The sequence below is a fragment of the Delphinus delphis genome, chromosome 10 (genome assembly GCF_949987515.2).
Source record: "Delphinus delphis chromosome 10, mDelDel1.2, whole genome shotgun sequence".
In the NCBI taxonomy this organism is placed as follows: domain Eukaryota; kingdom Metazoa; phylum Chordata; class Mammalia; order Artiodactyla; family Delphinidae; genus Delphinus; species Delphinus delphis.
The window spans coordinates 82,646,143-82,664,986 of record NC_082692.2 but is presented as its reverse complement, the minus strand read 5'-3'; the positions used below and the strand labels follow the sequence as shown (position 1 = coordinate 82,664,986).

The window sequence follows — 18,844 nt, the reverse complement described above, 5'->3', positions numbered from 1 at the left end:
GAACTTCTACTTTAAAACTATATTATGTTAACTAATATGTGGCTAGTTAATAAGTGTAGAATTCTGTATCTTCCTCCCCTCCGCTCCGTCTGTTAGGACACTTTACGAATGTGGATGTGTTTGGCTGTCTACCGCTTGCCTGAAAATGCAGGCGGCATTGTAAAAAAGCCACTATTTTGCTACTGGACATCTGCATCATTTCAGCATTAAAATGCTAATGGATTCCTGTCTTTTTTGTTTTTTAAAATAGGTCTTCCAAGCTAAGATAATTTTTTGGAACTGCAGAAGTGGTCCTAGCTACCAATGGGAATTTGGAGTCACTCTGAAATACATCCTGGAATAATTGTGTTTGACTGGAACCTAATCTTATGAAGTCTCCAAGGTAAAATGGTTTTAACACATACCTAGAGATGGTATCTTTACGAAGCATAAAGAATTTAGCCACACTGAGTATCTTAGCGTTGATGATCCTTTATAAAAGCCTTCTTTTTATGTTGAATTTTTGGGAATTTGGGGAGGTTAAAAAATTTTAGCTCTCATCTTTGAAATTATTTCAGTTTGTAAAGCAGTGTTTCAGCCCTTCAGCAGGGTAAATGGTGAGATTTTTAAGGTAGACCAATTTTGTTTTACATTTGGGCAAAATTGTTCAATGTAGAAGAAATTGAGGTATCACGGTAGATGTAGTAGGTGAGAAATCCTTTTACTGGCGGAGGGGGTCCTAGATTATTGAGTGAAATAAAGAATCATTGCTCAACGGCTGCCCACTTATCTGTAGGCATTTCTCTGGGGAATCATAGCTACTGTTAAGTAAATACTTAACTTATAAATACTTTAGGCACTGGGAACTTGTAACTATTCACCCCGCACCGGTACGTAGAATTGTCCATGAAGAAGAAGTTAGATCAGGAATTATCACCCGAGATTTGGAACAGTGGCCCCTGAGACTTTTGATTTGGGGTTTGCTGTTGGGATCCAACCAGGACAACAGAAACCATCCTGATAATCTGGAACAGAGGGAAGTGAATTCAGGGAACTGGTTACACATGTGATGGGAGAGTCGTTAAGACGTTAAGCAGAAGATACAGAGGCGGCCCAGAGATCAGCAAGAGCAGGAAGCTTCTGCCATCCTGAGGCTGGTGGGACATAGGAGGGCGTACTGCCGAGCAGTGCTTAGGGGAAGGGACCTTCAGCGGGAGCTGGATGCATGGTGGGCCCTTCTCTTGGAAATGGACACTGTGGAGGAGAAATGGCCACTCCATAGCACCTACCAAGACAGAGAAGGTGGGGAGAAATACCCTGCCCTTTCCCTTCCACCCTCCACGCTCCAGCCAGGGTCTCCTATTGGTTAAGCCCAGCCAGGAGCCAGGTGATTCAGGAGGCTGGGAAATGCAGTGTCTGGGTGTTACCCAGGGGAAGGGGAAAGAATGGTTCTGAGGGCAAAACAGGCCCAGGCTGGCATAGAGTTTGTATTTGAAACCTCTTCCCATGACATTTTAGTGAGCGTGGCACAGGCTTTTCTACCTCAGAGGATGAGTCTTCTCTTGAGGCTGATTCTCACAGCCCCACCAAGTAAATTATGCACATGCCCTGGAATCTTCTGTCTAAAGATGGACAGTAGTGGTCTGTGATGCACTGCCAGAACCCCCTTCAGGAATGAAGGATTTATTCCCTCAACTGTTGGAAGTATTACAGAAGATGGCCTACAGCTCCTTTGAATTGTCCTTAATTCAAAGAGCCTCCTTCTTGCTGGGGGACTCGCCCAGTGATCCAGTGGTTAAGACTCCACACTTCCAATGCAGGGGGCGCAGGTTCGATCCCTGGTCAGGGAACTAAGATCCCACATGCCATGTGGTGTGGCCAAAAACAAACAAACAAACAAACAAAACAAAGAGCCTCCTTGCTGAAGATTTAAGATTTTCCCTTATGTCCAAGCATAAAGGCCTGGCCCCTCACTCCAACTTGGTACCGCGGAGAAGGGGCATCTCAGCTTTGGAACTCTCCATAGGGTTATCTGAGGCTGTTTCCTCCTTCTGTCCTGCCTTCTTCTCGCCCCTTCCGTTCCACAGGTGATTCTCCCTAGAGCATCCTTTAAATAACCCCCTGCTCATCACTTTCCATCTCACAGTTGGCCTCCCAGGGTAACCAACCTTTGAGACTCAGATCATCTCAGACGTACTCTCCAGATCTGGTAAACTCCGTTCAGACAGGTTTAGGTGATGCAGTGACTGATAAACACATGGAAACTGAATTTCTCTTATACTTTAGGTGGGAGGGATTATAGCTCACCTGAAAGACCTAGTCTGAATTTAGAGACTAAATTGGGTGGGGCACTGTGGTTAGAGGGAGGGCAGCCAACCCACCAAGCAGGAAAAAGTAGAGGATAGAAAAGTTAAGAAGCCAGTAGGAGACCCGTTGTTTTAAAGTGTTAAACTTGGCAGATTTGTTATACAGCAATAGAAAACTAGTACTCCATTCATCTGACTCTTTGAAAGTTTGCCTTTTGGGCCACTAATTGCTACAAACTAGAAACCGGGGTACCTGATCCAGCTTGCAAATGTGTTTTGTTCAGTCTGCACTGTGGTTTTTTTTTTTTTATCTATTTATTTATTTATTTTTATTTTTGGCTGTGTTGGGTCTTCATTGCTGCGTGTGGGCTTTCTCTAGTTGCGACGAGCGGGGGCTACTCTTCGTTGCGGTGTGCGGGCTTCTCATTGCGGTGGCTTCTCTTGTGGAGGAGCGCGGGCTCTAGGCGCACGGGCTTCAGTAGTTGTGGCTCGTGGGCTCTAGAGCACAGGCTCAGTAGTTGTGGCGCACGCACTTAGTTGCTCCATGGCATGTGGGATCTTCCTGGACCAGGGCTCGAACCCGTGTCCCCTGCATTGGCAGGCAGATTCTTAACCACTGCTCCACCAGGGAAGCTCTGCACTGTGTTTTTAAAACAAAGAAAATGGGGCTTACCTGGTGGCGCAGTGGTTGAGAGTCCGCCTGCTGATGCAGGGGACACGGGTTCGTGCCCCGTTCCGGGAAGATCCCACATGCCGCGGAGCGGCTGGGCCCGTGAGCCATGGCCGCTGAGCCTGTGCGTCCGGAGCCTGTGCTCTGCAACGGGAGAGGCCACAACAGTGAGAGGCCCACGTACCCGCCCCCCCAAAAAACAAAAAACAAAGAAAATGGAATAACTTGCCGACATATAAAGTGTGTAGAATGCGTATCAGAAAACGGCTTTTCTTTAAAAGTCGTTCCTGGCATCACTTGGAGCAGCTGCTCCTAGACAGATCTCTACACTACCTACTGTTCACCAGTGCTTTTACCCAGGCAGCCTACACATTTATTTGGAGGTATTTGAATTTTTGATCCTTGAGTAAGAGGGCTAAGCCTTTGTAACAATTAGATCAGTAACTGATATTGGGGTTAACAGATGAAATTTTAAAACATTATCGGTGAGATAGAGCACCTCATTCAAAAATTCAGCAACTATGGAATTCTGAACCTACATGCTTTCCCTGTTAGTAATAAATTAATAATCAATTTCCTGAAGTGAAAATATAATTAAACAATAGCACCTCAAGCTCACGTAGGCTTACGTGTATATTCTTTGCCACCTTTCAAACTGATCCTAGGGTTTCTACTTACCATATGTGTGTGCTGAGGTGGGGGAGACAGAAGACATGCTTTGTAAAATTAAGGCATGTGCAGGCCCTTCAAAGCAAAGAGACCCTATGTTTCCATGTCGGTTTAAAATTTTCAGGGTTTCCAAGGCAAGGGGCAAAAAGATGTCAAGCTTCGAGTCCCTTCTAACACCGTGCTCTTCAAAGATAATCTTAGAATCTTGTCTCACTGTGGTTGCTTCAAAGGCAGATTGAGTCTCAAATCAGGGAGCAGTACGAGATCTTTCAACAAGATCTATTTGACTAACTTGTGAGAGGCCACAGCCTACTTCCCAGAGTGTGATGTGGGCACCAGGTCCCCAAGGCTGTGCCTTCCCTTGAGCATGGAATCATGGTTCTGGTTGAGGCTCTGTGCGGCTGACAGCCATGGGGTGGCTAGACCCTTCCTTCCGGGATTTCCTCAGAAGCTTTGCCTCTAGTGTTACCCAAACAGGGATCCATCCCCATGGGCCATGTCTTTATTGTCTGCCCATGAGTGTTTATACATCTTGTGTCTATGAAAAGGGGGTTCCTTTGATCCTCTGTGGTGGATCTTTTATCCTAAATACCATGAGACATGTGCCAGGCAGAACCTAGTATCACTGGAGTTTCAAACGCCAAGAACTACGACTCTTGCTTGAAAAAGTTAATTAAAAAAAAATAGCAAACATAAAAGTTAATCAAGTGCTATCTAATTTCTCTATAATATCAAAAAGGGCAGTAAGTTAGGGAGGGGGCAGTAGAATGCATACTGGCTATTTTCTTTTTTTTTTTTTTTTTTGCGGTACGCGGGCCTCTCACTGTTGTGGCCTCTCCCATTGCGGAGCACAGGCTCCGGACGCGCAGGCTCAGCGGCCACGGCTCACGGGCCCAGCCGTTCCGCGGCATGTGGGATCTTCCCGGACCGGGGCACGAACCTGTGTCCCCTGCATCGGCAGCCGGACTCTCAACCACTGTGCCACCAGGGAAGCCCCTGGCTATTTTCTTTTTACTTACTCTTTTTTTGGGGGGAGGAGTTGTTTTAGAATAGACCACACAACCATATCTGTGACCTGAATTGTCTTTGAGCAACTGTCTGGGTATTGTCCATTCATATGAGGTGAAGTTTATTTTCCCAGGTTTATTGAGATGTAATTGACACATAACACTGTGTATGTTTAAGGTGTACACTGTGTTGATTTAATGTTTGTCAATTGCAAAATGATTCTCAGCATAGTATCAGCTACCACCTTCCTACTATCACATAGTTACCTTTTTTTAAAATTAATTTTTGGTGATGAGAACGTTTTTCTTAGCAACATTCAAGTATATGATACAGTATTATTAACTATAATCACCATGCTATACATTAGATCCCCAAACTTGTTAATCATGTAACTGAAATATTTGACCTTTGGCTAATATCTACCCATTTTCCTCACTCTCAACCCTTCGTAACCACCATGCTACTTAACCTGTTTCTCTGAGTCTGTCTTTTTTAGATTCCATATGTAAGTGAGATCATACAGTATCTATCTTTATCTGACTTATTTCACTTGGCAATAATGCCCTTAAGGTCCATCTAAAATTTTGTATATGGCAAGATTTCCTTTTTTCTCATTGCTGAATAATATTTCATCATATCTATCTCACATCTTCTTTATCCATTTATCTGTTGACATCTATATGAAGTTGTTTCTCTATTCACCTGTACTTGCTCATATTCCCATCAAACTTTGAGATTGGATTAATAAACTATTCAGCCAGTCTTCTAGGCAGAGGGCGTTAATAAACAGAGGAACCAGGGGAAATCTCTCGAGCCTGGTGTGAAAGTTTCTGTGGTTTCTTTCAAATGAGGAAACCACATATCTTCTATTTGAATCCAGCTCTAAGTATGTCGCTTTTTAAATTTCATGCTATAAAATAGTATATAACCCCCATGTTCTATCAGGGCCCCTCAGGCTACACTCTAGGGATTCATAAATAGACCTCTCACCGACGCATGTAGCTAACTTCGAAAACTTGTACACAGGGAGATCAGCTCAGTGCTTTGTGACCACCTAGAGGGGTGGGATAGGGAGGATGGTAGGGAGATGCAAGAGGGAGAGGGGATATGGGGATATACGTATGCATATAGCTAATTCACTTTGTTATACAGCAGAAACTAACACAACGCTGTAAAGCAATTATACTCCAATAAAGATGTTAAAAAAAAGGTATTTATTGAAAATTGAGTGAATGCACAGTGCAAATAAGGTTGGATTGGCCTTCAGTTTCCTTGTGGGGGAAGAAGTCCATAGTTGAGCATCTTCCACTGCTTTCCCTACCTTCTCAGGATGGTGTTTGCTGAAAAGCCTTGTGTCACTCAGCCCTCACTAACTGCGTCCTGCTTTCTTTCCAGGATGAGAGTCTGTGCTAGGTCAGTCTTGCTGTCTCACTGGCTCTTTCTGGCCTATGTGCTAATGGTGTGCTGTAAGCTGATGTCTGCCTCCAGCCAGCATCTCCGGGGACACGCAGGTAAGCCCTTTAAGCTCGTTGCGCGCCACTGAGATCAAGTAATAAAACCCTTTCAAACACCAAAGCCCACATTTTATTTTATTATTTAAAAATTTTTTAAATTTAATTTATTTATTTTTGGCTGTGTTGGGTCTTTGTTGCTGTGCGTGGGCTTTCTGTAGTTGCAGTGAGCAGGGAGCTACCCTTCATTGAGGTGCATGGGCTTCTCATTGTGGTGGCTTCTCTTGTTGTGCAGCACGGGCTCTAGGCGCGTGGGCCTCAGTAGTTGTGGCACGTGGGCTCAGTAGTTGTGGCTCGCAGGCTCTAGAGCACAGGCTCATTAGTTGTGGCACCCGGGCTTAGTTGCTCCGCGGCATGTGGGATCTTCCCCGACCAGGATTCGAACCCTTGTCCCTTCCGGGTTCGAATCCCACAGGGATTCTTAACTACTGTGCCACCAGGGAAGCCCCCTAAGCCCACATTTTAGACACAGGTAATTGACAAAAGCTTTTGATGGTGTGTAACTAACCAGAGGAAGCATGAAATACAACAGAGTAAAGCAGTTTAAGGGTTTGATGCTTAAATCGTGTTGTTCTGGACATCTATCTAAAATGTCCTCCAGGTTTTTCCTTTTTTAACTTCCTGAGTACACTTTCATTTTTTCAGTGATTTTTCTCAAAGAATCCTGGAAAACCAGCAGCACTTTGTGATTATATACTCCGGCTTCCTTTGAAGGCAGAACATCTTCATTAATAAACTTAAATGAACACTTCCAGGGCTACAGTGAAGGGAGCTTTCAGATAATTTTAAGACCGCTTTAAGAAAAGATGGTGAAAGATTGAAAAAGAAAGGAACAAAAGAAAAAAAAAGCGGTGGTAACTTTTACACAGGGCCTAAAATAGAATGTCTGAAGTTTTAGAGAATCATTCTGTTAATTTCTAGTGAGACCCATGGCTGTAGTTGCTTATTTCTAAAGAAAGATGAAAATAATCAGTAAAGTATCTGTGTGTATGTTCATGTGTGTTTCTTGTCCCCTTTCCTTGTTACATCTACATTTAAAGTGACACAGACTTGGAAACTCCCCGGAGAATTATGTTTTCCTAAATAATTCACATTTGTCAGTGGACTTGTTGTCAAGCAATTAATTTGCTGTCTCTGCTTCAGTAATTAGAGGTGTGGCAGTGCCAGGCATGCTTTGACTTTTTAGTGAAAGAGTGAAGCTTGAGCCCTAAACTATGTATGCATCAGGATTGTAAAGTCTCTCTCCAAGAAAGTATGTAGAGAAGTTTGTTAGTTATCCTTACCCTCAGATATATAGCATGTGAAGCTCTCTACTTAGTTATTCTGATAAGTTAAGGTTAAGATTTAATTTTAGGCTTAAGTTTCTTTTTAAAATAAAGTTATTTGTTTATTTTTGGCTGCATTGGTTGTTCGTTGCTGACGCAGGCTTTCTTTAGTTGCAGCAAGCGGGGGCTACTCTTCATTGCGGTGGCTTCTCTTGTGGCAGAGCACGGCCTCTAGGCGCACGGGCTTCAGTAGTTGTGGCCCGTGGGCTCAGTAGTTGTGGCTCGCAGCCTCTAGAGCGCAGGCTCAGTAGTTGTGGTGCACGGGCTCAGTTGCTCCATGGCATGTGGGATCTTCCTGGACCAGGGCTGGAACCTGTGTCCTCTGCATTGGCAGGGGGATTCTTAACCACTGCGCCACCAGGGAAGTCCTAGGCTTAAGTTTTTAAACTCTCTCATGACTCAGTTGTCCTTAAGTAATAGTTTCAAGAAGACAAGAAAATTAATGATTGAAATTTTAATGAGTCAGCATAAAATCAGTACCATTTGACTGCTGTGAAAGTGCCCAGGGCTGGTTGGTTATTGTGCTGTGTATATTTTGGTGAGCTTGCTCTCAAGGATAGAGAATTTGAAGTCATCAGTCTTATCTGTTTGATACACATCTCGTTTCTTGGGTGCAGGTAGAGAGTCAGGCTAGTAAAGAAGCAAAGCATTTCGGGGTGGGGAGTTATCACCCGCACATTTCCAGATGTCAGAGAGATTATGATGAAAAATGATTAAACTTGGAGGAAACAGGGGACATGACTGAATCTTCAATATTTCTTTATTTCAATATTCATTTATTAAAAGGCATTATACTTAGGTTTTTTTTCTTCCAGGTTAGATTACTTATTTTTATCACCCCTCCACACCCAACATATACACACTGGTAGTCTTTTTTTTTCTTCTTTTTAAAAATTTTTTTATTGGAATATAGTTTATTTACAATGTTGTGTTAGTTTCAGGTGTACAGCAAAGTGAATCTGTTATACATATACATATATCCATTCTTTTTAAAGATTCTTTTCCCATACATTCCATTACAGAATATTGGGTAGAGTTCCCTGTGCTATACAGCACGTTATTGTTAGTTACCTATTTTTTTAATTAGTTATCTGTTTTATACATATTAGTGTATATATGTCAATCCCAATCTCCCAATTTATCCCACCAGCCCCCAGCCCCCGACATTGGTAGTCTTTATGCGAACCTTCACTTTTAAATCTTCGTGGCAATCCTCATTTCATACCATAACCCTTTAAATTTGGAAAACGTGGAACTGTAGTGATAAATCTAAATTAAGATTAGAATTGTGTACACAAGAGATGCAGTGTCTTCCATATAAGCAAAGACCTTCCTGCAACCGGGAGGGTGAGAAGTCTGAGCAAAGCCTTGGCAAGTTTTGCGCAAGAAATGAAATTTTCATCTTAGAATTTCTAGATGATTTTATTTGGATTCTCAGCCCATTTTTGGTATTTTTTGTCTTTTGGGGGATTCTTCCTGCTTTCGTTTTTGGAACTTAAGTCCTTCTCACCTCTTATCTTAACAACCTTCCAAGCAATCAGGACTGGTTCCGGCCCACAAGGGGCTCTGTTCTCTCACTGGGGCTGCAGGCTGCATGAAGAACCATCTTTACAGAAGTACAGACGTGCCTCGTTTTATTGAAGTACAGGCATGCCTCATTTTATTGCACTTAGCTTCTTTCTTACACTTTGCAGATCTTGCATTTTTTACATATCCAGCGTCTTTTGGTGCCATTTTTCCAACAGCATTTGCTCAGTTCATGTCTCTGTGTCACGTTTTGGTGATCTTTGCAATATCTCAAACTTTTCCATTTTTACTCTGTTCGTTGTGGTGATCTGTGATCCGTGATCTTTGATGTGACCTTTGCGAAAAGATTATAGCTCGTTGAAGTTTCAGATGATGGGTAGCATTTACAGCTTTGAAGTATTTTAGAATGAAGGTATGTGAATTGTTTTTTCAGACATAATCCTATTACATACTTAATTGACTACAGTATAGTGTAAACATAACTTTTATATGCACTAGGAAACCAGAAATTTCATGTCTTGCTTTATTGCGATATTCACTTTATTGCGCGGGTCTGGAGTCAAATTGGCAAAATCCCTGAGGCCTGCCTGTACCCTTTGCATACCCGCAGATGAGGGCTCCTGAATCCTACTGTGAAGTCTTACTCCCTCGCGGGTTTCTTAAGCTGTGTCCTTGATGCCTGGAATATAATGGGTGCTAAATAAATATTTATTAATAGGCTGATTTTTGCCCATTTGTCACCCTGTGATCAATTACATAGTTTTCTCCTGGTGGTAAAAATTCCAGAAAATAATAGGCAGATGTGAAAAGATAGGCTTTTAACTTTTTGTTGACTATTAGGGTTCTCCAGAGAAACAGAACCAACACAACTAGTTTATTATTGATATAAGGTATTGGCTCACACAGCTATGGAGGTTGAGAAGTCTCATGACCTGCAGTCTGCAAGCTGGAGACCCAGGAAAACCAATGATGTGGTTCAAAGGCCTGAGAGCCAGAGAGGCAATGGTGTAGATTCCAGCCTGAGTCTGAAGGCCTGAGGTCCAGGAGCACAGAGGGCAGGAGATGGTCAATGTCCCAGCTCAACAATGAGGCAAAGAACAAATTCAACCTTCTTCTGCTTTTCTGTTCTATTCAAGTCCTCAAGGGATTGGATGAGGCTCACCCACAATGGGGAGGGCCGTTGGCTTCACTCAGCCCCCGGCTCAAATGCTAACCTCTTCCAGAAACACCTTCACAGACACATACAGAAATAATGTTTAAGCAGATATCTGGGGGTCCCCTGGCCCAGTCACGTTGTTAATTTCATATAGCCTTCTAGGTATTGTTTTACATAGTCATCTGTATTTTATATATTTTCTATACTGTTTTAGATTTTATGTATCCACACACCTATCCTTCTAGAAAAAGGCATGTATATACCAGTATGTGTGTATGCACAGATGTCTCTTTAGGCACCCTGTTTTGTACCTTGATTTTTTTCCCCATTTAACAATAAAGTTTAGAGGTCTTTTCATGTGAGTGCGTGCAGATCTGTATCACTCTCTGTAACACTGCATAGTCATCTGTTGTGTGGGTGTACCATAAGTTATTTGATCGCTCCCAATTTTGGTGGACATATAGCTTGTTACCATATTTGTACAAATATATGTGTCCTGACTTCAGATGAATTCCTGATAGTGAGATTGCTGAATTAAAGTGCATATAAATGTATGGGAGTAGGCTAATTTCTGTGACACACAGACCAAGTAAATATACATAATGGCTTAAATAAAAGAAATTGTATTTCTTGCTCATGAGGGCTGGGTGGGTAATATGTCAGCCGGATGTTCTCCTCTACTGTGGTCTTCTTGGAACCACAGTGGATGGAAGTTCTAGTGTTTTCAACCCGTGGCCTTAAAGGTTGTTCTAGAGTGGTCTTCATTCCAGCCAGCTGGAAGGGAAATGGGCATGGAGGATACACCTGGGAGGTGTTGATGAACGGGGTTAGACGCTGACTGCACCCCTTGAATTGTCCTGCCATTGGCTGCAGCTGAGGCCCATGGCCACACCTTACTGCCTGGGCTGCTGGGAAACATACTCTAGCTGTGGGCCCAGTTCAAAGAGGAGACAATGATTTTTAGTGAGTATCCTGCAGCCTTTGACACAACGCATTAAGGTTTTAATAGTGCAAAGTGCCCTCCAAAACTTCTGGACTTAGTTATACTTACACCAGCAGTAATAGTACGATAACTCCCGTTTCCCCAGACCCTCATCAACTCTGGGTGCTATCAGGTCTTACTGTTTTGCAAATATGGTAATGAAAACTGCTGTTGGATTGTCTTGCAACTCTTTTTTTTTTTTTTTGCGGAACGCGGGCCTCTCACTGTTGTGGCCTCTTCCGTTGCGGAGCACAGGCTCCGGACGCGCAGGCTCAGTGGCCACGGCTCACAGGCCTAGCTGCTCCGCAGCATGTGGAATCTTCGCGTTCCGGGGCACGAACCCGTGTCCCCTGCATCAGGAGGCAGACTCTCAACCACTGCGCCACCAGGGAAGCCCTTGCAACTCTTTCTGACTAAGTACTCAGTGTGCTGGGGGACTATTTGTATTTGTTCTTCTTTGCACTATCTTATCCTTTATCCGTTTTTGTCTTGGCTCTATTGATTGTTTACTTGTCGATTTGTGAAAGCTCTTTGAAAATTGAGGATACCCGAGTACTTTGATCCTCATTTCCTTGTTTCTTCCTGCTTTTCCTTTGCCCACTACTTCCGTTCTAGCAAGGCTGTGTATTCCAGCAGGCTGTGTGAGTGAGTGAGTGAGTGAGTGAGTGAGTGAGTGAGTGAGTGTGTGTGTGTGTGTGTGTGTGTGTGAGAGAGAGAGAGAGAGAGAGAGAGAGAGAGAGATGGACAAAGATGGACAAAGAGGGAACTGACGGTGGCAGGGAGGTGTTGTACATTTCTCTGATGACCTTGCAGTGGCCACGTGGAGTTTCTTCCCAGAATTGCGCTCAGCTGGTGACAAGGTCAAGGGTCAGACCTGAGAAACTCTGCTCAGATTTTTGGGTGTATCTGAAACAGCCTGAGAGCGGGAGCAAGTTGCAGAGAGTTAACTGAAGAAGCCTCTGTGCGGTGTCCAGAAGCACCCCTGACACTGTCCCAAGAGTTTGTGGTTCATGCTGGCCAATTAAGGAACTGTGTCCCTAGGAAGCCCTAGTTGGAAGTTTTTTGGATGCTTCTAATGGCTCAGATTAGGAGAGTGGCTTGTTGATGGCTGTGTATGAACAAGGAGATACTATACAATCCCATTTCCACCCATACCTCTAAGACAGAGAGGGAGGGAAAGAATGTGGGACACCGCCCCTAATTTGGGCAGATCGGATGGGGTATTGTTAGGTGTGGACCGAAGTTTCATTTTAGTTCAAGTGTAAGAAACAAAAACACACCTAATTTTCACAGGATTAGTGGTAGGAATCTTTCTTTAAGGCACATGGCATTGATAATCTTTCACAAGAGTCCAGAGGTAGTATCTTTAAGGAATTAGAAAACACAAAAGGCCACTTTGTTGCTTTTAAAATTCTACCTGACATAATAATTGAGTAGGAGACATGGGCTTCTGTAGCCCTGATCTGTAGGAAAGGTGTGAGAGCCATTTGGTAGGTTAGTTTCTTTTAAAAGGAAGCCAGAGTTAACTCTATTATTTCTTCAACTAGCACTTTGTCCTTTTGTTCCCTGTCTTGCCCCTCCCCAGCCCCATATGTAACATCATTTCCCCACGAGAAGGCAGCAGATGTAATGCAGTGGAAAGATGCTGATAGGTTCAGAAACTTGAGAGTCATTTGAAATTAACTGGCTGGTTACATGATGAGTTTGGGACACAAAACACCCTACATTCTGGAGATTTATCCCTGGGAATATTTGGACACTTCAAAAATTAAAATTTTCCCCTTTGAAAACAGAAGCATAGCTACTTTTCCGTTATAGCTGAGAGAGTTGGGAACTGGGGCGCTGCTGGTTTACAAGTTCATTTTAATAGTTCCATTTCTCCAGAGAGCTTTAAGTATGACTGGTTTGGGGTGTTTTCATTCCAGCAGATGCCATGGTGCCTAGCTGCTATTTAATATACTCCGTTTTGGTGTAAAATCTCTTATTTAATATATTCTGTCCAAAGTATTAAGGGCCCAAGAAACTGGAGCACAACTGAGAATGAGGCAGCAAAGCATAGGGGGCCTGGAGTCAAACATAACCCTGGTTATGCCACATCCCAGCTGTGTGACCTTATCCAGGTCACTTAACCTCTCTGAATTTGCTTCATTATCTGTAAAAATAAAATGATGTACATGCCTACCTTATGGGGTTATTGGAATGATTAGCTAAGAAAGTAGGTGAAGGGATTAGTACATAGCAAACACTCAATAAATGGTAGCTATTTTCATATTTAGAAGCATCCAAAATGAAAAGAAGTCTGGAAATTTTCAAGGAGTGATTGACGGCTTTGTATGTGTAGGGAGATGTGATCAGTGGCTTAAGATTTGAAGCTTTATCGTGTACAAGAGAAAAAGACTTGTTTTTCATTGTCCTAGAAGCTAACTGTAATGAAGAGAATTTCTTTATGAAGACTGGGTTTCAGCCCAACCTTAAGAAAAAAGAAATTTCTAACAAACAAGGCTTCAGAAGCTGAAAACAGAGTGACCCAAGGATGCTGAGAGCCCTCTTACCTGCTGACCTTCAGCCAGATCTTCTGTAGAAGGGGCACCTCACTACTGGGGGCTGGTGTCAAAAATTGTGACAGGTCTGAGATTTCTTGCAGGCTAACAGGATAGCATGTCAGTTTCCTGGATGCTTGCAGAAGACATGAGATCCCTGGGTCAGAGAAGAAGGGTTTATTCTCACTGCACACTGAGCAGCAGGCATCCAGGTTAGCTTACATTCTCCTTTCATACTTGGGCTGGTTACAAAACCTCTTTGGGGCTCAGCCCCTTCTTCTGTAAAGTGGGGATAATAAACAATAAAAGTCATCCTTAAAGAGTTGTAATGAGGAGTCACTTAATACTGGGAAAGTGCTCAGAATTGTGTTTGCACAGTAAGTGTTTAATAAATGTTAGTCATCTTTATTGAGAACTGCCTTCTCCTTTTGAGTGAATCCCGGTTTATAGAGATTCTGTAATGTTTAAATTTATGGAAATTTAGGTTTTCTGTTTTCTCTGTTATAAATGATACATGCAGAACATGAATGTTGTTGGGCTTGTGTGCTTTGCTGCCTTGTGTTGTTTTTAACTTTGGTTAAATTGTATGAAGAGTGCACCTAAGTTTGGGCTCATATTTCTGTCCCCTATAAAGGCTGAATTTTTATAGGAACCCTGCTGATGATTTTGATTGGAACGACTATTTTAGCCCTAATCTTCCTAATAGAAGAAACTTCTATTTCTTTCCAAGCAATACAGATGGTTTTGAAAAATATTTTGTCTGCATTGCCAGAGTTCTGACACTAGGGGGCAGGCAAGGCTTAGAAGAGCTAAATAGCGAGAGGCAGGACTCTAGCCTGATGCAGCCATTGTCTGACAGAAATGGGGGAGCCACATATGTAATTTTAAATGTTTTATAACCACATTTAAAAAGTAAAAAGAAACACGTAGGTTAATTTTAATAATATATTTTATTTAATCTAATACACCCAAATATGATCATTTCAACCTGTGGCCCAAGCCACATTCTAAGCACTCAATAGCTACATGCAGCCAGAGGCCAGTGTAATCTGTTTAGTACAGGGTAATGAATTGGGTCTTAGCATTACTTTCTGAAAGATTAGAATTATGACTTATTTATATTTTCATGGGTCAATCCTAGGGCACAATGTATTATCTCCCTTTATTTCACTTAATTTCATGTTTTTGGTTTTAGTTCTTTTTATTTTTTTCCTAAATGATTGCATGTAAATTCAGGAAAAGCGCCAGGTAAGTGGGGTTTGTAGCCCTCATAAAGGGTGGGGAAAATGGTTCCATTTCCTAATGAACTGCCCATATGATCATTCTTTGCAAGAGCATATTTTTTAGGGAGAGAGAAGTAGCAGGATAGCAGGATAATTTGAAAGTGTATGTGTGTGCGTTGGTGTGAGTGATGGCTTCAGCCATGAAGACATTTTAAAATAAATTTATTTATTTTTGGCTGCATTGGGTCTTTGCTGTGTGCGGGCTTTCTCTAGTTGCAGTGCGCGGGCTTCTCATTGCAGTGGCTTCTCTTGTTGAGCAGCACGGGCTCTAGTCCTGTGCGCTTCAGTAGTTGTGGCATGCAGGCTCAGTAGTTGTGGCTCGCGGGCTCTAGAGTGCAGGCTCAGTACTTGTGGTGCACGGGCTTAGTTGCTCCGTGGCATATGGGATCTTCCCGGACCAGGGCTTGAACCTGTGTCCCTTGCATTGGCAGGTAGATTCTTAACCACTGCGCCACCAGGGAAGTCCAGCCATTAAGTCATAAAGTTATTCCCTGGAAGCTTACTTTGACCCATAATCAGTGTTTATCCACTGGAGTGAAATCCAGTGATACAGTTTTTTTTTTTTGCTTTTGCGGTACGCGGGCCTCTCACTGTTGTGGCCTCTCCCATTGCGGAGCACAGGCTCCGGACGCGCAGGCTCAGTGGCCATGGCTCACGGGCCCAGCCACTCCGCGGCATGTGGGATCTTCCCGGACCGGGGCACGAACCCGTGTCCCCTGCGTCGGCAGGCGGACTCTCAACCAGTGCGCCACCAGGGAAGCCCAGATACAGTTTTAATACGGTTTCTTCCATAACTCTTTCCATCTTCCTGCCCTGCCCCCAATGAATGGTTACTTCTGACTGTATGTAAAGCGAGAAAGCAACAATCAACAATGTTTTTCTAGTTAATGGACATCTAGAAACTTGAAACATTCACACTCAGCATTTTGGTTGCCAGGTGTGTGTGTGTGTGCGTGTGTGTGTGTGTGCTCCAGAAGAAAAATTACGGAGTTCGATCTCTCCAGGTGGGACCAAAAAGATTATTAGCCTGTCTCTTCTGCTGTATGTTGTGCTGATCTTGAGTTTGTTTTCCAATGTGCTGACTTGGGGACTCTTGGGTGTGTGACACGTCGGAACCTGGATTGTTTCTCTAAGTCACTGAAACCTTAAGTTGAACCCTATTAATTTTAGAATTTGTGATGATCCTGAAATGATAGGGTTGACATTTACCCATGTGCCGTCTACGAAAGGAGATTTGCTAAGCAAATAAATAGTGTAAATATGTTTGCCTGGGAGCTGTTGAAGTTATCTTAAAAAATTGTCAAGTGCTTTGGAAGCATTTATTTAACATGACATAGAAATGCTTGTGCCTTGGCTCTGTGAGGTCCTAGCTATGTGAGTTATTGAATAACAGTTATTCAATCTCTCTGAGACTTTTGCTCAGTTTGCTTTTCCTGGAAATGGGTATAACAGCACCTTCTATCTCAAAGTGTTTTCGTGAGGTTTAAATAAAATAGTTCAGAGGAAAAGTTGGGGATACCATTGGGAACTTAATGCATTATTTTGATTTTGTTTTTTTTTTTAAACAGCTTTATTGAGGTGTAATTGACATACAATAAACTTTTCATATTTGTAAGTGTACAATCTGGTAAGTTTTAACATATATAATATATATGTGTGTGTGTATATTTTATATATATATATATATATATATATACACACACACACACACACCCATGAAAACCATCTCCATGATCAAAATAATGAATATACCCATTACCCCTGAAAGTTCTCTTGTGCCCCTTTGTAATCAGTCCCTCTTGCCCCTACCTCCACCGTTGCCAGGCAACTACTGATCTTTTTGCCATTATAGATGAGTTTGCATTTCCTGGAATCGTGTTTAAGTAAAATCATACAAGATGTGTTCTTTTTTGTTTGATTTCTTTCTGCATAGTTGCTTTATGGTTTATCCATGGTGTCCTGTGCATCAGTAGCTCATTTCTTTTAACTGCTGAATAGTAGCCCATCCTGTGTCACACACTGTGTATCCATTCACCTGTTGATGGACGTTTGGGGGTGTTCCCAGTTTTGACTATTACAAGTAGAGGTGTTATGAACATTTCTTACAAGTGCTTATATGAACATATGCTTTCATTTCTCTTAAGGAAGTACCTAGGAAACAGAATGCCTGGCTCATATGGTAGATGTATGATTGACTTTTCAAGAAACTGTCAAACGGTTTTCCAATGTGGTTGTACCAGCTCACACTCCCCCCAACAGAGTAGGAGAGTCTTAGTTCCTTCACATTCCTGTCAGCACTTGGTATGATCTGTATTTTTAATTTTAGCCCTTTCACTAGGTGAGTAGTGATATCAGTGGTGGTTTTAATTTACATTTCCCTACTGACTAATGATGTTGTACATCTTACCATTTGCTTATCTGTATATCTGTGAAGTGTCTATTCACATCATTTGCCCATTTTTTAAAAAGTTGGATTGTTTTCTTAATATTGAATTTTGAGAGTTCTTTATATATTCTCAGTATAATTTCTTCATCAGAGAAAGGAATTGCAAATATTTTCTCCCAGTCTTTTCATTCTCATAACAGTGTCTTTTGAAAAGCAGATTTTTTTTTGATGAAGTCCCACTTGCCAGTTTGTTCTTTTATGTACCATACTTTTGGTGTCTTTTTGCCTCTAATCTAAGGTCACAAAGCTTGTTTTCTGTGAAATGTTTTAATTTTAGTCTTTACATTTAGGTCTGTGATTCATTTTGAGTTAATTTGTGTATATGTTGTACTTTATTTATTTATATATATTTATTTTTAAAATTTATTTTTTATATTGTACAGCTGCATCTGGCGGCAGGCTTTTTTTTTTTTTTTAAAGAAACCAAAAGGCAAGTAGTTAGTATAATAAACATATATGTCATTATGTATAAGCTTGGGTATAGTGGTAGCATAGTCAGATTACAAATAGAATCACTGTGAACTCATTAGTTATAAATAGAGAACAATAAAAATATGTTGGTTTAGGACTTAAAATGCCACTGTGATGCAACTTTCAAAAACATTTAACTCTCTATTTACATCATGGCTGTATTCCTGGAAAATTCAATGTATATTAAAAACATGACAAAGGAAAAAAAAACACAAAAAACTGTGGATGAATTTATATGTAAAATGTAGCCAAGCTCTGGACCCGTGATAATAAAGATTCTTCACCAACATGAATGCCCACCAAAACATTTGTAGATTGTATGGGACACAGGACAGTTGTTCATTCGGTGAGACTGCCCTATGCACTGTAACATGTCTAATGTCCAAGCCCCTTATTCCACCCTCCCAATCATTGTGGCAGCAGAATACCCTTTCTCCTACAAATTTCCAAAGCACCTGTGGGGCAGTACTGGTCTACCATCTTTGAGCTGGCCCAGCGCTGTTGGAGAGATGGGGCCAGACTGAGTACTCACTTCACTCTAGCTCTGCATTTATATGGATTGATCATGTCCATTTAAAAGGCTTAGTATACAGTTGGCATTTTTCTTCAACGTTTGAAATACACAAAACTTTCACTCCAAAATTCCATTCCTAGGACTTTGTCTTTTCATTCACTCAAGCAATTCTATATACAAGCCATGGATAGAAGGATATATATCACCCTTAACATCAAATGCCTTTGAGTGTAGAGTTGGGAGATTGGGGTATGAAGTGGGGACTTTGTACTTTCTTTTTTTTTTTAAAATTTTTATTTATATTTTTATACAGCAGGTTCTTATTAGTCATCCATTTTATACACATCAGTGTATACATGTCAACCCCAATCTCCCAATTCATCACACCCCCACCCCACCCCCTGCCGTTTTCCCCCCTTGGTGTCCATACGTTTGTTCTTTATATCTGGGTCTCAAC

The 18,844-nt window shown here is 42.0% G+C and overlaps 1 protein-coding gene across 1 annotated transcript in view; it reads left to right on the top strand.

Moving 5' to 3' along the window:
* Positions 1-368: 368 nt before the first annotated feature.
* Positions 369-18,844, top strand: part of TAFA4 (TAFA chemokine like family member 4) — a 126,185-nt gene continuing 107,709 nt past the window's right edge. Inside the window, exons 1-2 of the mRNA XM_060023785.1 lie at positions 369-382; positions 6,028-6,143. Coding sequence (XP_059879768.1) covers positions 369-382; positions 6,028-6,143 — 130 coding nt within the window. The remainder of the gene's footprint in view (positions 383-6,027; positions 6,144-18,844) is intronic.